At 54.1% G+C, this 25,161-nt stretch overlaps 1 protein-coding gene across 5 annotated transcripts in view; it reads right to left on the bottom strand.

Annotated features, from left to right (window-relative positions):
- LOC116955358 (uncharacterized) overlaps positions 1-25,161 on the bottom strand; it is a 378,574-nt gene that overhangs the window by 339,502 nt on the left and 13,911 nt on the right. For all 5 annotated transcript variants that reach the window (XM_076053062.1, XM_076053060.1, XM_076053059.1 and 2 more), the window contains exon 2: positions 9,927-10,094. In XM_076053062.1, coding sequence (XP_075909177.1) covers positions 9,927-10,094 — 168 coding nt within the window. The remainder of the gene's footprint in view (positions 1-9,926; positions 10,095-25,161) is intronic.

Below are 25,161 nucleotides of genomic sequence, written 5' to 3' on the forward strand. Positions count from 1 at the left end.
AGAGTCACTCGTCCGAAAAAAAAGTACACAAAGGCACCACTTTCTTTGTTCGATTCCTCACACCTCCCTACCCCCGCCGCCCCCCAACCAAAGCTAAAGATTCCACAGCACCCGCCCCCCCCCCCCCCCAGTATAGCTTCGCACAGACTGTTGGGGCAAGTGGCTGTGAGCGAGCTTGAGGCCCGCTCGTACATCGGCGCACGAGAGTAGAGCTTCCCGTAGCCCGCCAACCGATTTTGCAGCATTATGCCGGAGCAAGAAAAAACCCACACACAAAGCCAAAGGTCCCCCGTATAGGCATAACGGACTGCTGGGGCAAGTGCTGTTAGCGGGTAGCAGCAGCTACGAAGGGCCGGCACGCCACAACGAGGTGGTGGGGTGGCCAGCGCCACGTCCGACCGACTTTGTCTCCCCAGTGGCGATGTTCACACAACGCACCAGGTGCACCCGACCTCGGGGAGGCCCGTGACCGGTTCAGAAAATCGTCCCTGGCGTTGACCGTGAGAAGGGAATCCAACTCGGGTCACCGGGTTCGCAATGCGATGCGCTGACCGCTCCCAGTTACGCTTTTTGAAAAACCTGTTACCACCTCAGTGCGCTTTGCCTGCTAGGATGAGGATGGTTTAGTGCTGTATCTGTATGTGTCTGCGTGATTTGTTTAACTTTCTTGCACTTTGCACTACTTTCGTGTTTGTTGTTGTAACGTTCTTACCCCGTGCCCCGACTGGACATCCGTGACAAAAAAAAAAAATGATTTATACCCAACACGACCGCCACCACCTCTGTCCACTCGAGCGGTGTTGTAGGTCGCGTTGCGGGCAACTCCCACCTCTTATCTCTCGACAAACTGGCCAGTGTGGAGAGAGCAGGCCAAAGACACACGCAACGGAGCCCCTCCTCTCGAGTGCTCCGTTCGCGAGGCGATGTCGAGTGCGAGGCCCCTTTCCGTCTGCAGTGACGTGAGCGGGCAATTGCAGGGGCTGCTCCTTTACCTTTGACTGCTGGGCGGAGGGAGCGGTGGTGCAGTGGACCACGGTTGGCAACTGCACCACGAACTACGATTACAACAGCAACAGCAACAACAACGACAGGATTTCGCTTGATTTTGTAACCATCAGAAAGAGAATAACTATTTCCTGAAGGAGTCCACGTCAGCCTACAATGTCGAGACCTTCGCTCTTTCCTTCCTTCCTTCCTGTTCATTCACGGGGGGGGGGTAGGGGGGGGGGCGGGGGGGCCCTGCCCCCCGGTGATGGGCGTGGTGCGTGGCACCGTGACAACGTCTGACGTTTCGTCCCCGCGTTGCCCGACCGAGACTTCGTCAGCAGCCACCGTTCCGTTCCCGCACAGGAGGCTTCCATCACCACCCCCACCCCTGCCACCTCCAGCAGGGCGCACGGCAGCGAAACGTCGGACGTCGTCGCCGTTCGCGCCGAGCGACCCGAGCACGCGCGCGTCGATCGACGGCGCGGGAAGTCTTCGTCTTGTCATGAATTCACTGTCGGGCTTTCCTCGCCTCTACCAGCCTGGGTCTGAACTAAACTAAACTGCTCATTTGTTTTTTATTTTACCAGGTAAGAATGCCCCACCGTGCTGTACAAGTGGCTCTTTATCGGAAGCCAGCCGACTATCGCGAATGATGGCAGCTCAAGGAAGTGGCGGCTAATCAACTTCATCACGTGGACGTGTGTAGCAGCAGCCAAATACTGAGCACGTGTTTTCGAAATGTGGAGGGGAATTTTTTTTTTTTTATTGAGGATCCTGGGGTTCAAGCCCTGGGTGTGGGTGTCTCTCTCGTTCACAGGAATCACCCTGAGCCGTGTCAGAGAAAATGAGCCAGCAGTCCCCAGACCATGGATTCACGCCCCGGGTCTGGGTGTCTCTCTCGTTCACAGGAATCATCATGGGCCGTGTTAGAGAAACCGCGTCGGCAAGCAGTGAGATCCCCTGGTGGGGGTGGGTGGGGGGGGGTGGTTGAAGTCCGTGGGACCTCATGATGGCCGAGAGTCAGCGGCACCGTCACCGGGTGCCTGATCGGCACGCGAGCGACAATGACACCTCGTCGTGGCTCGCCTCTTCCGAGAAAAATGGGGGGCCGTTTCCTACACCCCCCCCCCACCGCCCGTTTCTTATCTCGAGCCAAACCCCTCCGCTGTTACCACTTCCACGACCACTGCCACCGCAGCAGCAGCAGCAGCAGGAGACATTTCAAACGAAATCGTGATCTGGCCGGCACGTGCTGTGGGATGCGGGGGTGGACGTCGAATAATAGGCGGTGGCGGTTGCGGTAGCGGCGAGAGATTATGTAACAGGCCGGAGTGATGAGACAAGTTCAGCCAGGGTGGAGACCATGGAGCGGAGCGGCAAACAGACCGCTATGGTAGAGCTACGCCCGCTCCAGTAGATCTTCGACCACTCCAGTAGCATGGAGACCGCTCCAGTAGAGCTACGACCACTCCAGTAGCATGGAGACCGCTCCAGTAGATCTACGACCACTCCAGTAGCATGGAGACCGCTCCAGTAGATCTACGACCACTCCAGTAGCATGGAGACCGCTCCAGTAGATCTACGACCACTCCAGTAGCATGGAGACCGCTCCAGTAGATCTACGACCACTCCAGTAGCATGGAGACCGCTCCAGTAGATCTACGACCACTCCAGTAGCATGGAGACCGCTCCAGTAGATCTACGACCACTTCAGTAGCATGGAGACCGCTCCAGTAGATCTACGACCACTCCAGTAGCATGGAGACCGCTCCAGTAGATCTACGACCGCTCCAGTAGCATGGAGACCGCTTCCAGTAGATCTACGACCACTCCAGTAGCATGGAGACCGCCCCAGTAGATCTACGACCACTCCAGTAGCATGGAGACCGCTCCAGTAGAGCTACGACCACTCCAGTAGCATGGAGACCGCTCCAGTAGATCTACGACCACTCCAGTAGCATGGAGACCGCTCCAGTAGATCTACGACCACTCCAGTAGCATGGAGACGGCTCCAGTAGATCTACGACCACTCCAGTAGCATGGAGACCGCCCCAGTAGATCTACGACCACTCCAGCAGCATGGAGACCGCTCCAGTAGATCTACGACCACTCCAGTAGCATGGAGACCGCCCCAGTAGATCTACGACCACTCCAGTAGCATAGAGACCGCTCCAGTAGATCTACGACCGCTCCAGTAGCATAGAGACCGCTCCAGTAGAGCTACGACCACTCCAGTAGCATGGAGACCGCTCCAGTAGATCTTCGACCAATCCAGTAGCATGGAGACCGCCCCAGTAGATCTACGACCACTCCAGTAGCATGGAGACCGCTCCAGTAGATCTACGACCGCTCCAGTAGCATGGAGACCGCTTCAAGTAGATCTACGACCACTCCAGTAGCATGGAGACCGCCCCAGTAGATCTACGACCGCTCCAGTAGCATGGAGACCGTTCCAGTAGATCTACGACCACTCCAGTAGCATGGAGACCGCTCCAGTAGATCTACGACCACTCCAGTAGCATGGAGACCGCTCCAGTAGATCTACGACCGCTCCAGTAGCATGGAGACCGCTTCCAGTAGATCTACGACCACTCCAGTAGCATGGAGACCGCCCCAGTAGATCTACGACCACTCCAGTGGCATGGAGACCGCCCCAGTAGATCTACGACCACTCCAGTAGCATGGAGACCGCTCCAGCAGATCTTCGACTACTCCAGTAGCATGGAGACTGCTCCAGTAGATCTACGCCCGCTCCAGTAGCATGGAGACCGCTCCAGTAGATCTACGACCACTCCAGTAGCATGGAGAAAGCTCCAGTAGATCTACGACCGCTCCAGTAGCATGGAGACCGCTCCAGTAGATCTACGCCCACTCCAGCAGCATGGAGACCGCTCCAGTAGATCTACGACCACTCCAGTAGCATGGAGACCGCTCCAGTAGATCTACGACCACTCCAGTAGTATGGAGACCGCTCCAGTAGATCTACACCTGCTCCAGTAGCATGGAGACCGCTCCAGTAGATCTACGACCGCTCCAGTAGCATGGAGACCGCTCCAGTAGATCTACGACCACTCCAGTAGCATGGAGACCGCTCCAGTAGATCTACGACCACTCCAGTAGCATGGAGACCGCCCCAGTAGATCTACGACCACTCCAGTAGCATGGAGACCGCTCCAGTAGAGCTACGACCACTCCAGTAGCATGGAGACCGCTCCAGTAGATCTACGACCACTCCAGTAGCATGGAGACCGCTCCAGTAGATCTACGACCACTCCAGTAGCATGGAGACCGCCCCAGTAGATCTACGACCACTCCAGTAGCATGGAGACCGCTCCAGTAGATCTACGACCACTCCAGTAGCATGGAGACCGCTCCAGTAGATCTACGACCACTCCAGTAGCATGGAGACCGCTCCAGTAGATCTACAACCACTCCAGTAGCATGGAGACCGCCCCAGTAGATCTACGACCACTCCAGTAGCATGGAGACCGCTCCAGTAGATCTACGCCCACTCCAGCAGCATGGAGACCGCTCCAGTAGAGCTAGGGATGCTCTGATAGCCCTCCGGTCGCGTGACACTAACCCGGCGCTTGGCAACAACGTGGGATGTAAACAACGACCTGGGCGAGTGATCTGTCTGGAACGGTCTCCTTCCAAACCCCCTGCGCACCAACGCCGTCGCTCCTGCGATCTCTCACCCACCCACCCCCACCCACCAGGCACCCTCCCCCGCCTCCCTTCTTCCCTACCTCCCCCCCCCCCTCGATGAGTGAACCCAAATTATTCTTACTTTTTCAAATTAAGGCAAAAAGAACCCCCCACCCAAAACACCCCCCAAGGAGCCAGAAGCCCCCCACACTCCCCAACCCCCATCCCACCCTCCCTCCTCGCCCCCCCCCCCTAAAGAGCAACGAGCCATGCGAGGGCCCTGCCAGATTTCCTGGAAGACTCCGGGAAACGCAACGGCGTGAAGTGAAGCTGATTCAGAATCCAGACGCGACGCGACGTCTCTCTCTCTCTCTTTTCCCTCTTCAAATATTTCGTGGGGGGCAGCGCCGGGCGGAGAGCATCGCTCCCTTACCGCGTGCACAGGTTTCCACTGCCGCCGAGCTGGACCACGGGAGATTGCGCCTTGTGTGTCAGTACGCGCGTACGTGTCCGTACGTGCGTGTGCCGTATGTGTGTGCGTGTCTCGTACGTACGTGCCTGTGTGCCCGTCCGTACGTGCGTTCGGGTCCATACATCCGTGTGTCTAAATACGTACGTGGGTGTGTGTGCATACGTACGTATGCACGTGTGTGCATACGTACGTGTGTCTACATGACTTTACCGACTGAACCAAAGAAGACAGTCAGTTCAATGCTATACGGGGGATCTTTGTCTTTGCACATCATTACATCTCTCTGTCTCTCTCTTTGTCCTGTGTCCCTCCCCCACGTGTCTCTTTGTCTCAACTCTCTCACCTTCCTCCCTCCTCATCCTTCCGACTCACGACGCTCCCTGTCAGAAAAAAAAACCCAACCACCCCCCACTCACCTAACAAGCCACCCACTCACTCACCGAACCACCCACCCACTCACCCACTCACTCACTCTTCACTCACTCACCCACTCACTCACCGACCCACTCACCCACTCTCCACCCACTCACCCACTCTCCACTCACCACCCACCCACTCACTCATCGACCCACTCACCGACCCACTCACCCACTCTCCACCCACTCACCCACTAACTCACTCTCCACCCACTCACCCATTGACCCACTCACCCACTCACCCACTCACCCACTCACCACCCACTCACCCACTCTCCACTCACTCACCGACCCACTCACCCACTCTCCACCCACTCACCCACTCTCCACTCACTCACCCACTCTCCACCCACTCTCCACTAACTCACCCACTCACTCACTCACCGACCCACTCACCCACTCACTCACCGACCCACTCACCCACACACCCACTCACTCACCCACTCTCCACTCACTCACCCACTCACTCACCGACCCACTCACCCACTCACCACCCACTCACCCACTCTCCACTCACTCACCCACTCACCCACTCTCCACTCACTCACCCACTCACTCACTCACTCACCGACCCACTCACCCACCCACCCACTCACTCCACCCACTCTCCACTCACCCACTCACTCACTCACCGACCCACTCACCCACTCACTCACAAGACAGAACTTAAACAGCTCTCACGACTACGTCTCATTACGAAAGTCAAAGCGTTGCTCCACAGGTCTGGGAGCTGCAAAGTCGCAACATCTCGGTCACCCCCTGCGCGTGCAGGAAGAGAGCTTTGACCTCGGGAGTCTTTCGAAGACGGCGATCCTTTGATCCCTGGGACCTCGTTGGATAGTCAACAGGGATCGGTTCCTGCCAATATTGTGGGGTTGACCCATTGAGAGCCTTCTAGATGAGCGGCTGCAGCCAGGATCTTAGAGTCGTCCACTTGGTACTTGACTGGTAGCCAGTGCGGATACATGACGGCGGGTGTGACGACGATGATGACGATGACGACGACGATGATGATGACGATGATGACAATGACGACGAAGATGATCACGATGACGACGATGATGACGACGATGATGATGACGACGAAAACGATGACGACGACGGTGATGACGACGACGACGATGATGATGACGATGACGATGATGATGAGGACCAGACGACGAGGTCCCTCGACTCAGAGACGCGAGCGCACAGCGGTTTGGAGAGCAGGAATGCCGCGCTGGAAGAATGTTTCCACCGCACAGGAATCGAGCGATTATGTCTGTGTACTTACAGTGAGTGAGACGGGGGGGGGAGTGGAGTGGGGGCATGGCGGGAGGGAAGGGATGTAGAGGGGGGGGGCGAGGGATGGAGGGAGGGGGGTAGAGGAAGTGGGATTGGAGGGAGGGGGGGGGGTGGAGGGCGGGGTGGAGTGAGGATGAAGTGGAGCGAGGGTGGAGGGAGGGAGTGGGCGAGTGGTTATAAGGGGGAGGGGGCTGCGGAGGGAGGGGTAGAGGGAGGGAGGGGGTGTGAAGGAAGGGAGGGGTGGAGGGGGCTTGGGGTGGAGGGGTGGTGGAGAGAAAGGCGGAAGGGGGGGACGCTGCATGATAATAATAATAACAGGAGCACAATTTGAATCGAGCGATTTTAAATGACCCGTGCCGTCAGTCTTCTGTGCTCGCTACTCCACACTCTCCAGTGTCGCTATCCATTAGAAGCCTTCCAAACGTCTTATTTGACCAAATTTCACCACGCCTGGGCATCTGTGTGCTTGCGACGGCACACTTGTGTTCAATCAGCTGACTCGCAGCAGCTGCCAAAGGTCAAAAGTTCAAATCACAGTTTGAACTTACGGCTCTCGACTCATCATCATCATCATCTCCATCATCATTCCTCCGGCGTCGATGAAAAATGAGAACCGCCCTTGGCAAGTCAGCAATATGTGCCCCCGGGATGGGCAGACCTGCGCCTGCCATAGGAACGTGGAATTTCCCCCCACCGCCTCAGGGCAGCCGGTGGAGGCGGGTGCGGCCAGCCACGCCACCCACCGTGCGACCGAGCGAGCGCGAGGCGAGGGCCCAAGCGGGGGGGGGGGGGGGGGGGGGGGCGGGGGCCATGCGGAGATCGCGAGTTCAAACCCGGGGTCAGGACTCAACTCATCGTGATCATCATCACCATCATCATCATCATCGCTGTCATCATCATTGACATCGCGCAAACCGAATCGCTCGCTGGCACTCGCTCCCACCTCGACGCCTAGCAGAGGAACGGACGGAGGGAGGGGTGATCCACCAACCCCGACTGCTGCTGCTGCTGCTGCCTCTACAGCACTGAATCAGTACAGGAAGCCACTTGCAGCAGCAGCGTTGCCACCGCCACTACTCCCCCCCCCACCCCCAACCGCGAACGTTTGGCAGGCCCCTCCTGACAACGAGTTGCGAGTCTCTCGAGGGTGGCTCTCCCGGGTCAACTCGCACATCAAAGAGATAAGTTGCAGGGTGCCGGCGTAGTCGTCATCATCCGGCTAAGGCACGCCCACTCGCTCGCTCTCTAACTCGCTCTGTCTGACTCGCTCACTTGCTCTCTGACTCACTCACTCTCTCTCTCTCAGTTTCTCTCTCTCGCTCACTCGCTCACTCTCTCACTCGCTCGCTCTCTAACTCGCTCTGTCTGACTCGCTCACTCGCTCTCTGACTCACTCACTCTCTCTCTCTCAGTTTCTCTCTCTCGCTCACTCGCTCACTCACTCTCTCACTCGCTCACTCTCTGACTCACCCTCTCACTCTCTCTCTCACTCGCTCACTCACTCTCTCACTCGCTCGCTCTCTAACTCGCTCTGTCTGACTCGCTCACTCGCTCTCTCACTCACTCACTCTCTCAGTCTCTCTCTCACTCGCTCACTCACTCTCTCACTCGCTCACTCACTCTCTCACTCGCTCGCTCTCTAACTCGCTCTGTCTGACTCGCTCACTCGCTCTCTCACTCACTCACTCTCTCTCGCTCTCACTCGCTCTCTCACTCACTCTCTCACTCGCTCACTCTCTCACGCTCTCACTCGCTCTCTAACTTACTCTCTTTCTCACTCGCTCACTCACTCACTCTCTCACTCGCTCTCTAACTCACTCGCTCACTCACTCACTCTCTCACTCACTCTCTGACTCACTCTCTCACTCGCTCTCTAACTCACTCTCTCTCACTCACTCGCTCTCACTCACTCGCTCTCTAACTCACTCTCTCTCACTCGCTATCTAACTCACTCCTCTGTACCAGCGTGGACGGCACCCTCATGTTCACCTTCTGAAGCGCTCGCTCGTCAACGTGGCGTGCGCAAATGACCACCACAACCACGTGACTTTTCTTTCATGTTGTGCGCGATGCTTTTTTAGCGCAACAGCGCATGGATTTGTAGCGTTTATTTTCATTTGTGTCCTGGTGACTTTGTGTATTTCATATCGAAATCGCCTCCAGTGCTTTTGCTGCTGGCGGCAATAAAAGTTGTTTAAAAGTCAAAGTCTAACTCACTCTCTAACTCTCTCTCACTCACTCTCATTCCCTCACTCGCTCTCATACTCGCTCTTTAACTCGCTCTCTCTGACTCGCTCTCTCTGACTCGCTCTCTCTCACTCTCTCCCACTCTCTCTCACTCGCTCACTTGCTCGCTCTCTCACTCTCTCACTCACGCGGTCACTCTCTCGCTCACTCTCTCACTCACTCACTCTCTCACTCTCTCACTCGCTCACTCTCTCACTCACTCTCTCTCTCACTCTCTCACTCTCCCGCTCTCACTCTCTCGCTCTCTCACTCGCTCGCTCTCTCTCACTCGCTCACTCTCTCTCACTCTCTCACTCTCTCTCACTCTCTCTCACGCTCTCTCTCTCTCACTCTCTCTCACTCTCTCACTCGCTCGCTCTCTCTCACTCTCTCACTCACTCACTCTCACTCTCTCTCACTCTCTCTCACTCGCTCGCTCTCTCACTCTCTCACTCTCTCTCACTCTCTCACTCGCTCGCTTGCTCTAGCTCACTCTCTCACTCGCTCACTCTCTCTCTCTCACTCTCTCACTCTCTCACTCTCTCTCTCTCACTCTCTCACTCTCTCTCTCACTCGCTCGCTCTCTCACTCTCTCACTCGCTCACTCTCTCACTCACTCGCTTGCTCTAGCTCACTCTCTCACTCGCTCACTCACTCGCTCACTCCCACTCTCTCACTCTCTCTCTCTCACTCGCTCGCCCTCACTCTCTCACTCTCTCACTCACTCTCTCACTCGCTAACTCTCTCTCACTCGCTCACACTCTCTCTCACTCTCTCACTCGCTAACTCTCTCTCTCTCTCTCGCTCTCTCACCTGCTCTCTCGCTCTCTCTCTCGCTCTCTCTCTCGCTCTCTCTCTCTCGCTCTCTCTCTCTCTCTCGCTCGCTCGCGTACCTGGGAAGAGGAACCTGGTGGGCACGCTGAGCTGAGCCTCGCGACTCACGGAGTAGGCCACGTCCGGCCCCCGGCTGCCCCTCCTCGCCGCACACAGCCCCTCGGCCCGGCGCACTCCGTCGGGCAGAGCGGGCAGGTCGAGTGCTCGCAGGACGTCCACCACGTCGCCTGGGCGCACGAGGGAGAGAGTAACGGGGGAGAGACACGGTTGTCATCGTCGTCATTATCAGAGGCATCATCAGCAGAAGCAGCTTCTTCATCAGCATCATCATCAGAGGCATCATCATCAGCAGCAGCGTCAGCAGCAGCGGCATTATCATCAAATACATCATGATCAGCATCATCATCATCGGCAGCATCATCATCATCAGCAGCAGTATTTTCGTCGGAGGCATTATCATTATAATGACCAGCAGCAGAAGCAGCATTATCATTTCAGTTTCAGTTTATTTATTTTGGTATAGCCCCTGTGAGCCATTCGGCTCTTGAATCGGGTGCAACCACAACAAACAAAAAAACAAAAACACGCACAAGAAAAACATCATCAGCAGAAGCAGGATTGTCATCAGAGGCATCAGCAGCATCAGCATCATCAGCAGAAGCAGGATTATCATCGCGGTCATTTTTATCATCAGCATCGTCATCATCATCATCAGCAGCATTGTCATCAGAGGCAGCATCGCAAGCAATTCCACCCTCACGATCACCATGATCATCATTCCCACAACTAACATACGTGTAGAATGTGGACCATATTTATGTATTCATTTAAACCCGGGAAAATGTTCGCTGAAAATGAGCCCAGCTTGTTCCCGAACGCTCGATCTGGCGTAGACTCGCACAGAGACCCACTGACTCACGTAGAGACCCATGGACTCACATCGAGATCCATAGATTCACATAGAGTAATATAGACTCATATAGAGACCCATTGACTCACACAGAGACCCATAGAGTCACACAGAGACCCATAGAGTCACACAGAGACCCATAGACTCACATAGAGACCCATAGAGTCACACAGAGACCCATAGAGTCACACAGAGACCCATAGACTCACATAGAGAAATATAGACTCATATAGAGACCCATAGGCTCACACAGAGATCCATAGAGTCACACAGAGACCCATAGAGTCACACAGAGACCCATAGACTCACATAGAGAAATATAGACTCATATAGAGACCCATAGGCTCACACAGAGATCCATAGAGTCACACAGAGACCCATAGAGTCACACAGAGACCCATAGAGTCACACAAAGACCCATAGACTCACATAGAGAAATATAGACTCATATAGAGACCCATAGACTCACACAGAGACCCATAGAGTCACACAGAGACCCATAGAGTCACACAGAGACCCATAGACTCACATAGAGACCCATAGAGTCACACAGAGACCCATAGACTCACATAGAGATCCATAGAGTCACACAGAGACCCATAGACTCACATAGAGAAATATAGACTCATATAGAGACCCATAGGCTCACACAGAGATCCATAGAGTCACACAGAGACCCATAGAGTCACACAGAGACCCATAGACTCACATAGAGACCCATAGAGTCACACAGAGACCCATAGAGTCACACAAAGACCCATAGAGTCACACAGAGACCCATAGACTCACACAAAGACCCATAGAGTCACACAAAGACCCATAGAGTCACACAGAGACCCATAGACTCACATAGAGACCCATAGAGTCACACAGAGACCCATAGACTCACACAGAGACCCATAGAGTCACACAGAGACCCATAGACTCACACAGAGACCCATAGAGTCACACAGAGACCCATATACTCACACAGAGACCCATAGAGTCACATAGAGACCCATAGAGTCACACAGAGACCCATAGAGTCACACAGAGACCCATAGACTCACATAGAGAAATATAGACTCATATAGAGACCCATAGGCTCACACAGAGATCCATAGAGTCATTTGAGGCTGAGTCGAGAGGGTGGAGGGGGGTGGAGGGGAGGGATGGAGGGGGTGGGGGGTGAGAGCGTGGAGGGGAGGAGGTGGAGTGGGGGAGGGGGTGAGGGGGTAGAGGGGAGGGAGTGGAGGGGGTTGTGGAAGATATCGGGGTCTTGGGGGTGGAGGGGTGGAGGGGGTGTAGGGGGTGGAGGAGATGGAGGGGCGGGGGTGGAGCCACTCCGTGGCCTCTTGGACGGCGAATCCAGAGCACGAGGGGGCCCCGCCCACGGAACCCCCCCCGCCCCGCCCCCCGGCCTCGTAGCCCATCGCTCAATCACTCCGCGTTTAACCCCCGGCCTGAATTAGGCTGCGTCCCCATAAATACATCAGCTGATTGGCCCGGCGCATGGGTGGGGCATGGGTGGTGGTGGTGGTGGGGGTCATGGGGTGGGGGTGGTGTTTGGTGGTGGGGGTCACGGGGCGGGGTCACGTTTCACGCCCCAGAGTCCCGAGCAAGCAAGGGGCATCGCGTTTAAGTTTGTAAAAAAAAAAATTGGGTCCTCTGCGTGAGCTCATGAGTCTCTTTAGGAGTCAGTGGGGCTCTATGTGAGTCAATGGGTTTCTATGTGAGTCAATGGGTCGTTATGTGATTCTATGGGTCTATGTGAATCTATCGGTCTCTATGTGAGTCTATGAGTCGCTATGTGAGTCAATGGGTCTCTATGTGAGTCTAAGTGTCTCTACGTGGGTCTATGGGTCTCTATGTGAGTCAATGGGTCATTATGTGAATCAAAGGGTCTCTATGTGAGTCTATGTGAGTCTAAATTAGTCCATGAGTCTATATTAATCTATGAGTCTATGGGTCTCGATGTAAATCTATGAGTCTAAATGTGAGTGTGTGGGTCCTCTCTGTGAGTCGATGGGTCTCTATGTGAGTGCATTGGTATGTCTGTGAGTCTATGGTTCTATGTGTCAATCTATGGGTCTCTGTGTAAGTCTATGGGTCTCTACGTGAGTCTATGAGACTCTAAGCGAGTCTATAAGTCTCTATGTGAGTCTATGAGCCTCTGTGAGTCTATGAGTCGCCATGTGAATCTATGGGTCTCTATTGGAGTCTATGGTTATCTGGACGAGTCTCTGGGTCTCTATGTAAGTCTATGGGTCTCTATGTGAGTGTATGGGACTCTAAGCGAGTCTAAAAGTCTCTATGTGAGTCTATGAGCCTGTTTGAGTCTATGAGTCTAGATGTGAATCTATGGGTCTCTATTGGAGTCTATGGTTCTCTGAACGAGTCTATGGGTCTCTATGTAAGTCTATGGGTCTCTATGTGAGTGTATGGGACTCTAAGCGAGTCTAAAAGTCTCTATGTGAGTCTATGAGCTTGTGTGAGTCTATGTGCCTCGATGTGAATCTATGGGTCTCTATTGGAGTCTATGGTTCTCTGTAATGAGTCTATGGGGCTCTATGTAAGTCTATGGGTATCTACGTGGGTCTATGGGACTCCAAGCCTTTCTAAAAGTCTCTATGTGAGTCTATGAGCTTGTGTGAGTCTATGAGTCTCGATGTGAATCTATGGGTCTCTATTGGAGTCTATGGTTCTCTGAATGAGTCTATGGGGCTCTATGTAAGTCTATGGGTCTCTACGTGGGTCTATGGGACTCTAAGCGTTTCTAAAAGTCTCTATGTGAGTCTATGAGCTTGTGTGAGTCTATGAGTCTCTATGTGAATCTATAGGTCTCTATTGGAGTCTATGGTTCTCTGAATGAGTCTATGGGTCTCTATGTAAGTCTATGGGTCTCTATGTGAGTGTATGGGACTCTAAGCGAGTCTAAAAGTCTCTATGTGAGTCTATGAGCTTGTGTGAGTCTATGAGTCTCGATGTGAATCTATGGGTCTCTATTGGAGTCTATGGTTCTCTGAATGAGTCTATGGGTCTCTATGGGAGCTACTAATCACCAGTCTGAGACCATCAACTCACCGTAAGTAAGAACCCGGCTAGAGATACACGGTATTTGTCTATCGCTATTAATCTGTTGTTATTTATCGATATATAAGCGGACAAAAAGTAATGCAACAACATTTTAATTTTGCATTTTCATTATTGACAGCTTCACATTGTCGCCTCTCAGAAGCCGGGCCACGACGTCAGGCACCGCCATCCGGAGACGGGGACACAAAACCGCAGCGTCCTTCGAGCGGCATCGAGAGCGAGTGGAACCCCCTCGGGATTCCACTCGGCAAGGACGGGGGGGCTCGGAGTGGGGGGGGAGTGGAGGGGGTGGGGGCTTCCCCCTTCCCCTCGCACCTGGCCAACAACGAACTCCGAGGTGGTGAAGGATCGCGGGTGGCATTGCGCGGGGCGCGCGGAGCAGCGAGGCCTTCGCGTGGTCGTCGCGCGGTTTCTAGGAACGCGATTATCGATTTCCCCCCCTCCCACCCCACTCCGCTGATTCAATTGTCTCGAAGAATCTCGGCAACGCGTCGGTGGCGGCACGACGCCGAGTCGGAACGCGCTCCCTACCCCCAACCCACCCCCCCCACCCCCTTAAAAAAAAACAGTGCCGTGAACTTTAAAACAACCCCCCACCCACACACACACCGATCCGACACCCCGACACACACCCCTAGACACACACACACACACCGACACACACACCCCTAGACACACACCGACACACACACACCGACACACACACACCCTTAGACACACACACACACCCTTAGACACACACCGACACACACCCCTAGACACACACCGACACACACCCCTACACACACACACCCCTACACACACACACCCCTAGACACACACCAACACACACACACCCCTAGACACACACCGACACACACCGACACACCCCTAGACACACACACACACCCCTAGACACACACACACACCCCTAGAAACACACACACCGACACACACCCCGACACACACACACACCCCTAGACACACATCGACACACACACACCCCTAGACACACACACACACCCCCAGACACACACACCCACCGACACACACCCCTACACACACACCGACACACACCCCTACACACACACACCCCTACACACACACACCCCTAGACACACACACTCACCTGCCCACCCACACGCAGACCCTAAAACGTTGGCGTCGTCAGGGTCGGGATGGAACCCACGACCTCCTGCATACCGGCGAGGTAATTGACATCTCCAAGCCACCGTGGCGTTAGGGTCAGGATGGAACCCACGACCTCCTGTATACCAGGCGAGGTAGTTAACATCTCCTAGCCACCGTGGCGTTCGGGTCGGGATGGAACCCACGACCTCCTGTATACCAGGCGAGGTAGTTGACATCTCCTAGCCACCGTGGCATAAGGGTCGGGATGAAACCCACGACCTCCTGCATACCATGCGAGGTGATTGACATCTTTTAGCCACCGTGATGTTAGGGTCAGGGTGGAACCCACGACCTCCTGTATACCAGGCGAGGTAGTTGACATCTCCTAGCCACTGTGGCATTAGGGTCAGGATGGAACCCACGACCTCCTACATACCATGCGAGGTAATTGACATCTCCTAGCCAGCGTGGCGTCAGGGTCGGGATGGAACCAACGACCTCCTGTATACCAGGCGAGGTAGTTGACATCTCCTAGCCACCGTGGCGTTCGGGTCGGGATGAAACCCACGACCTCCTGCATACCAGGCGAGGTAGTTAACATCTCGTAGCCACCGTGGCGTAAGGGTCGGGATGAAACCCACGACCTCCTGCATACCAGGCGAGGTAGTTGACATCTCCTAGCCACTGTGGCATTAGGGTCAGGATGGAACCCACGACCTCCTACATACCATGCGAGGTAGTTGACATCTCCTAGCCAGCGTGGCGTTAGGGTCGGGATGGAACCCACGACCTCCTGCATACCAGGCGAGGTGATTGACATCTTCTAGCCACCGTGATGTTAGGGTGAGGGTGGAACCCACGACCTCCTGTATACCTGGCGAGGTAGTTGACATCTCCTAGCCAGCGTGGCGTCAGGGTCGGGATGGAACCAACGACCTCCTGTATACCAGGCGAGGTAGTTGACATCTCCTAGCCACCGTGGCGTAAGGGTCGGGATGAAACCCACGACCTCCTGCATACCAGGCGAGGTAGTTGACATTTCCTAGCCACCGTGGCATTAGGGTCAGGATGGAACCCACGACCTCCTGTATACCAGGCAAGGTAGTTGACATCTCCTAGCCAGCGTGGCGTTAGGGTTGGGATGGAACCCACGACCTCCTGTATACCAGGCGAGGTAGTTGACATCTTCTAGCCACCGTGGCGTTAGGGTCGGGATGGAACCCACGACCTCCGGTATACCAGGCGAGGTAGTTGACATATCCGAGCCACCGTGTGGCAAACCATGCCAAGCCCTGGCCGTCAGATTCATCTTCGCGTCCCGTCCCCAGCGCCGCCGGTGCCGTGGGTAGTCACAGCAGCGGTGAGTTCAAGCGGCCGCCACCGCCGCCAGCGTTATCTCCTTAAAAGCAACTCGCTTGCCTTTCAGCCTTGTGGCTCGGGCGTGGGATTTTATGGGGGGGGTGGTGGTTGGAGTGCTCCAGTTTCCTCCCAGAATAAACACCGCTTCGGGGGAAGCGGCCAAACATCTCTACGTTGGTCCCTCCCGGAGGAGTCTCCGGTCCAACGCGGCCATTCCTGGGAAAGTCACGGTGACGCTATTTTTTTTTTTTGGTGAATTTATAATGATTTATCTCTCTTATTTTTTTTTCTCTCGTGTTTTTTTTTTTTTACGGCCCTGACATTGCCGGCTAGCGCACGCCACTGCTGGCCAAAGGGCCCTCCAGCTAGGGCACACTCTCGGGCAAGACTTGGCCTACTCCTCCACACTGCAAGGGGGCGGGGCGCACACCCACACTTTACCCCGCCGCGCACGCCACCTGCCCCATCGACTTCACTGCGGTTATCCTCGAATATTCTTCCTCGACAGGGCAGCAATGCGTGCAGGAGCTCTATGCCCAATGTGGAAGTCCGGCTACTGCTGCTGCTGCTGCTCCTGCTCCTGGCCACGACCAGAGAGGACTTCAGCAGAGAGAGTTCGTGTCGTGTTCGCTGGTCGTCCTCCTTTACCGATGACGGGGTCCAGACTACCCACAGTGGGCTCACCGTGCGGTCCGTAGCTGTGGTTTGCATGGCCACAGTCGCACCGCTGTGCCCCGCGTCTTTAACTTTCAGATGTCATTCCTCTGTTCAACAGGGGAAAGTCTCAGGGTTGGGGGGGGGGGAGAGGGGGGGGGGGCAGTGGAGATCAATCGGGAATGTGTCCCAATTGGCAATGTGCCCCATTTTGGGAACGTGCCCCAATGTTGTAGATCCTGCTACTGCTGCCACTGCTGCTGCTATTGGCCACGACGAGAGAGCTTCAGCAGGCAGAGAGAGAGTTCGGGTGGTGGCCGCTGGTCCTCCTCCTGCGGTGAAGGAGCCCAGACTACCACAGTGGGTTCACTGTGGCGGTCCGTAACCGGGGGTTGCCCGACCACAATCGCCCCGTTGTTGCCTTGTCCTCAATGTATCTCCACGCGGCTCTCTGCATTCTCTCCGTGTCTCTCTGTGGGTTCACTGTGGCGGGCCGTAGCCGTGGGTGGCTACGGCCACAGCCACGCCACTGTGGCTCGCGTCCATGACTTCGTGCGCACAATAAGCCGTTTACGATATATGAATGACAGGGAAATATTGTTCAGCCCTATATGAATCCACTGCTGGAAGAAGGACCTCTCCACCCTACGCAGTGTTGCTCATTGAGGGCGGGGGAGGGGGTGGGGGGGAGGTTTGACCATACTTCACCACGCTGGTAAATGCCGGCTTTGGTGGAGGGTAACGCGGGTTCGCCGCTGACGTTAGCCGTGAACGGGATTCGAACTGCGCCGCCACTACCACTAGCATCCCTCTGCCCCGAGTGTTGAGCGACAGCGGTGGGACGAGAAGACGCTCGCACAGGGGCCGTGCCCCTACCAGGTCACCAACCCCCCCCCCGCCTCACGCCCCTGCACAGGTTGCCCACCGTAGCCAGCGTTCTAATACCTGCACGAGGCTGCACAAGGCCACACGAGGCTACAACGCAAGGTCACACGAGGCTACTACAGCAAGGTCACACGATGCTACTATGCAAGGCCACACGAGGCTATGCAAGGTCACACGAGGCTACTACAACAAGGTCACACGATGCTACTATGCAAGGTCACCCGAGGCTAGTATGCAATGTCACACGAGGCTGCTATGCAAGGTCACACGAGGCTATTACGCAAGGTCACACGAGGCTACTACGCAAGGTCACACGAGGCTACTACGCAAGGTCACACGAGGCTACAACGCAAGGTCACACGAGGCTACTACGCAAGGTCACACGATGCTACTATGCAAGGTCACACGAGGCTACTACGCAAGGTCACACAAGGCTATGCAAGGTGACACGAGGCGACACGAGGTGACACGAGGCTACACGAGGTAACACGTGACTGCAAAAGGTCACACGAGGCTATGCAAGGTCACACGAGGCTACACGAGGCTACATGAGTCTACACGAGGCTACAAAAGGTCACACGAAGCTACACGAGGTCACACGAGGTCACACGAGGCTACACGAGGCGTCGGTTGTTGGTACACGGACCAAATCAAGGCACTTTTCATGAACGGGGCAGGTGGTCGGGATGTTAGACAGAGGCTTGCATTGCCCCTCGCCGCCGCACTTAGCAGCCCCCCTTGCACGCAAACTCAGCCAGACCGTCCCGTAAATGGGTAACGTGACGCAGGCCTCCAGGGGTTTGGGGTGGAGCGGTGGCGCCGCGGTCAGCGCGCTGCTCTAGGGGCGCGGCCACCCACGTTCGATTTGCCGGCGGCGGCCAACAGCGGCGGCAAAATCCGCAATCGGCCCCCGGGGTCTCGCCTTGAGCGACCAGCGGCGGATCAGCGGCGACCAGCGTGGCGAAGTACGGTCAAAGAAATCCCAGCAGCGGACACTCATCACGGAACCTCCCCAGCCAGTTTGCATGCTCACCGCAAGCACCGTGCGTGGTCAACGCAGCGCATGATTCCTTGCGAAATGTTTCCCCTTTTGGCGTTTCGACATCTTGACACTCACCGGCTGTTTTATTGCCGGAGAGGGCACGAATACCTCTTCTTACATTTCTGATGCTGGCAAGGGAGGTCCCATGATGGAGCTGCTCAACCCGAGCTCTCAATGTTCCTGATAGTGGCATTGTCTTTGCGCCGTTCGCCTTTTGGCGTTGTCCTCTGGTCTAGCACTGGTTGAGAAGAGGCTCGAAAGAAAGTTGTCTCTGGTGTGGACCAATCAGTTTCAAAGACAATGCATCGTCATACACTACCAGAGCGTGATTTTTGTTTGCATGTTCACTGTAAGTAGCGTGTGTGGTTAATGCAGGACATGATTTCATGCAAAAGGTTTACGTTTGGTGTTTAACATCTTAACACAATTGTATATACAAATATTTCATGTAAGCTGTGACATAAGCACGCGCGTCCGTAAGTTCGTCCGTCCGTAAGTTCGTTTGTCCGTAAGTTCGTCCGTCCGTAAGTTCGTTTGTCCGTAGGTTCGTCCGTAAATTCGTTCGTCTGTAAGTTCGCGCATCTGTAAGATCGTGCGTCCGTCAGTACGTGAGTCCGTAAGTTCGTGCGTCCGTCAGTACGTGAGTCCGTAAGTTCGCGCGTCCGTAAGTTCGTGCGTCCGTAAGTTCCCGCGTCCGTAAGTTCGTACGTCCGTAAGTTCGTCCGTCCGTAAGTTCGTGCGTCCGTCAGTATGTGAGTCCGTAAGTTCCCGCGTCCGTAAATTCGTGCATCCGTAAGTTCGTCCGTCCGTAAGTTCGTTCGTCCGTAAGTTCGCGCGTCCGTAAGTTCGTTCGTCCATAAGTTCGTCCGTCCGTAAGTTCGTCCGTCCGTAAGTTCGCGCGTCCATAAGTTCGTCCGTCCGTAAGTTCGCGCGTCCGTAAGTTCGCGCATCCGCAAGTTCGTTCGTCCGTAAGTTCGTTCGTCCGTCAGTACGTGAGTCCGTAAGTTCGCGTGTCTGTAAGTTCGTGCGTCTGTAAGTTCGCGCGTCCGTAAGTTCGTACGTCCGTAAGTTTGCGATTCCCCTACGCGATGATGAATCATAAAAACAGTCGAGGGCGCAAACCGATCCGAAATCTCTCAGCAAAAAAGGGAGTCGCAGATTTTGATGGATGGGTGGGGTAGGGGTTCGAGGTGGAGGGGGGGGCGAGGTGGGGGGGTGAGGTGGGGGGGGCGAGGTGCGGGGGGGAGGGGTGCGGCCGTGTGTGTGTGTGTGTGGGGGGGGGGGTGGTGGTGCCAAAAGACCGCGTGTAATACACAGAGGGGCCGAGTGATCTGTCGGTGCGGTGCGGCGCGGCGTTTCAGCTGTGGGTTATTAATCAGCGGCACGGCCTTCCCCCCCCCACCACCACCATCAAACCCTCCGCAACCTCCCACGCGAGACATCCCGAAATCTGTGCCGGCCCCCTGAGCCTCCGCCGGTGGTCCCGGGGAAATCGGCAGACACGTGAAATTCTCGGCGTGGGGGCCCTGCGAAGCGACGCGTGGGAGCGGCTCCGCGCGAGTCACGAGGTTGTAGGCAACGGGGGATTTAGTTGTCAGTGCCAGTCGTCCATATGGCAGGGGAGAGGGGGGAGGTGGTGTTGGATCGCGTAAATATATAAATGATATAAATGTTGTGTCGTTAAAACCCGCCACCACCCGACACAGCCAAATTGTAAGGGTTGTCACGTAAACAGAACGTGGCCAATTCGTCACTAGCACAGCAAACACCGGTGGGTTGGAGATTGTAAATGTTGTGGAGTTGCTCTCCAACACACCGGTGTGCTGTACTAGTACATTATACACTACACTATATACTGCACTATACACTACACTATACACTACACTATGTACTACACTATACACTACACTATATACTACACTATACACTACACTATATACTATACAATACACTACACTATACACTACACTATACACTACACTATATACTACACTATATACTACAATATATACTACACTATACACTACACTATATACTACACTATACACTACACTATGTACTACACTATACACTACACTATATACTACACTATACACTACACTATATACTACACTATACACTACACTATATACTACACTATATACTACACTATACACTACACTATACACTACACTATATACTACACTATACACTACACTATATACTACACTATACACTACACTATATACTACACTATATACTACACTATACACTACACTATACACTACACTATATACTACACTATACACTACACTATACACTACACTATACACTACACTATATACTACACTATACACTACACTATACACTACACTACTATATACTACACTATACACTACACTATTACAGTACACACTAGTGCTGTGCTAGTGACGCATTGGCCACGTTTTGTTTACGTGACAACCCTTACTACTAATTAAGGTTTGTGTCGGGTGGTGGCCGCTTTAACGACACGACATTTATATATTTACGCGATCAATCCACGAAAAAAAACCACCCACTAATACGGATAACAGTGGTCGCGAAAGCAACGCTACGTGTTAAACAGTAGCCGTCATTATTACCACGAACGGGTAAAAGCCTCGCCTAGTCTCGTGACTTCATTTCGCGAGAGTCCTGTCCCGTTTCCATCAGTAGTGGTTAGGGGGCACGAGGGGGGGGGGGTGATTGCTGCTGCTGTGCGATAACCTCATTGAGTGATTTCGGAGGCGTTACATTGTTGTCGCCAAATTCGGCAGGGTGACGCCACGTGGGTCCATGACGTCGCTTCCCTCGCGAGCTCAACTGAACTCTTTTCATTTGTTTTATTTTACGAGCTTGAGGCCCACTTGGGCAACCGTGCAATCGTTCCTTTTCAGAATAAACCCTGGCCATCACTAGCGATAGCTCAATGAAGTGGTGGCTTATTGTCATCATCACCCTCGTGGGAATTTACAGCAGCGGGACAATCGCTCTGAACGTGTGACGTTGATTCTAAATGGGGAGGGGGAAAAATCGGAGGCTATCCGGAGAAAAAAATCCACGCGACCACGGGCGGAGAGAGAGAGAGAGACACTTTACACTCCAAATATGCAGCGGCATGCGTCAGGGTCGGGATGGAATCCACGCCACCTGTACACCAGGCGAGGTCGTTAACATCTCCTCGTCACCGTGATGATGATTAGAGGGACACCTCGAACTCCAAATATACAGCAGGCAGGCGTCAGGGTCGGGATCAAACTCACGACCTCCTGTATACCAGGCGAGGTCGTTAGCTATCCAGCAGTGGATCGACCCTGGCTATTGGGGGTAACTGCTGTTAGCGAGCACCTATTAAGGCACGACGGAGCGGTTCAGTCGGCAACATGCCAAGCCAATGGAATCTTCCCACCGCTGACGCTTACACACGTGAACAAGCAAACTGTAAATGTTGTGGATTCACTCTTCAACACACCGGTGGGCTAAAGTAGTGAATGATTTGTCTTTTGTCAACGTGACACTTTTTTTGCTGATTGGCCGTGTCGGGTGGTGGAGGGTTACGACACATTTATAAATAACGCGATCTTTCCAAAAACCTTTATTATGAAGGCCGTAATTATTATAATATATATTGGGGGGGGGGGGACATGCCCCTCCCAATATTCGAATATGCTCAAAATGTCCCCCCCCCCCCAATATGTTGCTATAAAATAGATTTCTGTTTAGATGATTGTGGTTATGGTTGTACTTTATAAATCCCTAATCTCTGCCATTACATACAATGAAACAAGAAAAGGTAAAACAATGTGATACAATACACTATTAGACATTATTGTAAAACATAAATCAAAAGTTCATCCTATGTGTTAGTGAATTTTTTAATATTTTATGCAGGAAATGGCAGGAAATTCGTTTTCAAATTTTGAATTTTTTCTGGGGGGGGGGGACCCCCAGACCCCCTGGAAGATTTGGTCCCCCCCAATGTTGGCTTCATGGCTACGGCCTTGTTAACAAGTATTCATTTATGGCCGTGTTGACCTAAGGGATATCCTGGGTAAGTAGAGATCGCATGGGCGAACTGTTAACCAGGGCAGGGAATCAAACCCAGGTTGCTGGGATTCTAGCGCACACTGCTCCAAATATATACAGTCACTCAGACACACTCACTCGCCCAGATACACTCACACACGCTCACTCACTCACGTTCGCACGAGCAGAAACACAACAACCGCCATTGGCCACTAAGTGGCGGTGACGTCACCACGACGCTTGTGCCAGGCCATGTGCACCTTGAGGCCACGTGAAGTGTCGAACGCCCGCTGGAAGGAGGTCACGGGGCAGACCCAGGTGCCACGGGTCGACTGACTGAGATGACTGGCTGATGCACCACCTGTGCCCCCTACTGTGCCAACCTGCTGTGCTTTAGCCACCCGGCGCTCCGCTCGTTGTTGTGAGCGTCGCTCCTCCGCCCTCCGTTGTTGTTGGAGGGCGACTGCCTCCAACTGCCCAGTAGCGTCCTTCACGAGCCTCCTCCACAGAGGCCGATCTTGACACCGCTGGTACCAGTCATCGGCAAGTCCACTCACCTCCACGTCCTCCTGTACCACATCACTCCATCTCTTCTCTAGCCCGTGCCGCGCCCGTTTAGCTCCCTCGATTCGGCCGAACAAAAGCTGTTTCGGCATGCGGTGGCTGGGCATGCGGGCTACATGACCCAGCCAACGCAGCCTAGCCTGCCGGAGGAGCGCACCGATGGGACCGTGCCCAGATCTTTCAAGGATTTGTGAGCTCCTCACACAATCCAGCCTGGTTAAACCCAGGATGGATCGTAGGCAGGCTAGCCTAAATGTTTTTAACCGGCGAAGATGTTCCATTAAGGGGGTCCACGTTTCGCAAGTGTAGAGAAGGGAGGGAATGACCGCGGCTGAGAAGACCTGAAGCTTAGTGCGGAGCGACAGACCAGGTAGCTTCCACACAGCGTTACGCAACCGATGAAAATATATTGCCGCTCGACTGATTCGGAGTGAGACCTCTGCTGTTAAACTGGAGCCGGTCATAAGCACACTGCCCAGGTATGGGAAACTCTCCACTCTCTTCCCAACTGCCCCATCACCGATTGGGAGTTGTGGGGGTGGAGTGTCCGATGGTACAAAATACCCAAGCAGGTGCTTAGTTTTGGTGGGGCTGATGGTAAGGCCCCATCTCTTAGTGGCACGCTCCAGTCTCAGCAGCAGCGTCTCCAACTCCTCCTCTGAATGAGCAGCTATTACCAAATCATCGGCATACATAATGTGGTTGAGCAATAGGGAGCCATCCCTTGACCGCACCCGGGCATCGATCAGCCTCCCATTATATCTGTACCACACACACACTCACCCACACACACTCACACTGACCCACACACACTCACTCACCTAGAAACACTAAGTCACACACACACACACTCACCCAGAAACACTAACTCACACACACACACACTCACCCAGAAACACTAACTCACACACACACTCACCCAGAAACACACACACACTCACTCACCCAGAAACACAGACACTCACTCACCCAGAAACACACACACTCACCAGAAACACACACACACACTCACCCAGAAACACATACACACACTCACTCACCCAGAAACACACACACACACTCACCCAGACACACACGCACACTCACCCAGAAACACACATACACACACCCAGAAACACACACACATACACTCACACAGAAACGCACACACACTCACTCACCCAGAAACACACACTCACTCACTCAGAAACACACATACACACACCCAGAAACACACACACATACACTCACACAGAAACGCACACACACTCACTCACCCAGAAACACACACTCACTCACTCAGAAACACACATACACACACCCAGAAACACACACACATACACTCACACAGAAACGCACACACACTCACTCACCCAGAAACACACACACAAACACAGAAAAACACACACAAACCCAGAAACACACACACACATACATTCACCCAGAAACACAAACACTCACTCACCCAGAAACACACACACACCCGCTCACTCACCCAGATTCACACACACACACTCACCCAGAAACACGCACACACTCACTCACCCAAAAACACACACACACTCACCCAGAAACACACACACATACACTCACCCAGAAACCCACACACACATACACTCACCCAGAAACACACACACACATACACTCACCCAGAAACACACACACACATACACTCACCCAGAAACACACA

Source organism: Petromyzon marinus, chromosome 59 (genome assembly GCF_048934315.1).
Source record: "Petromyzon marinus isolate PM22_M1 ecotype Great Lakes invasive population chromosome 59, UKy_Petmar_22M1.pri1.0, whole genome shotgun sequence".
Lineage (NCBI taxonomy): Eukaryota > Metazoa > Chordata > Hyperoartia > Petromyzontiformes > Petromyzontidae > Petromyzon > Petromyzon marinus.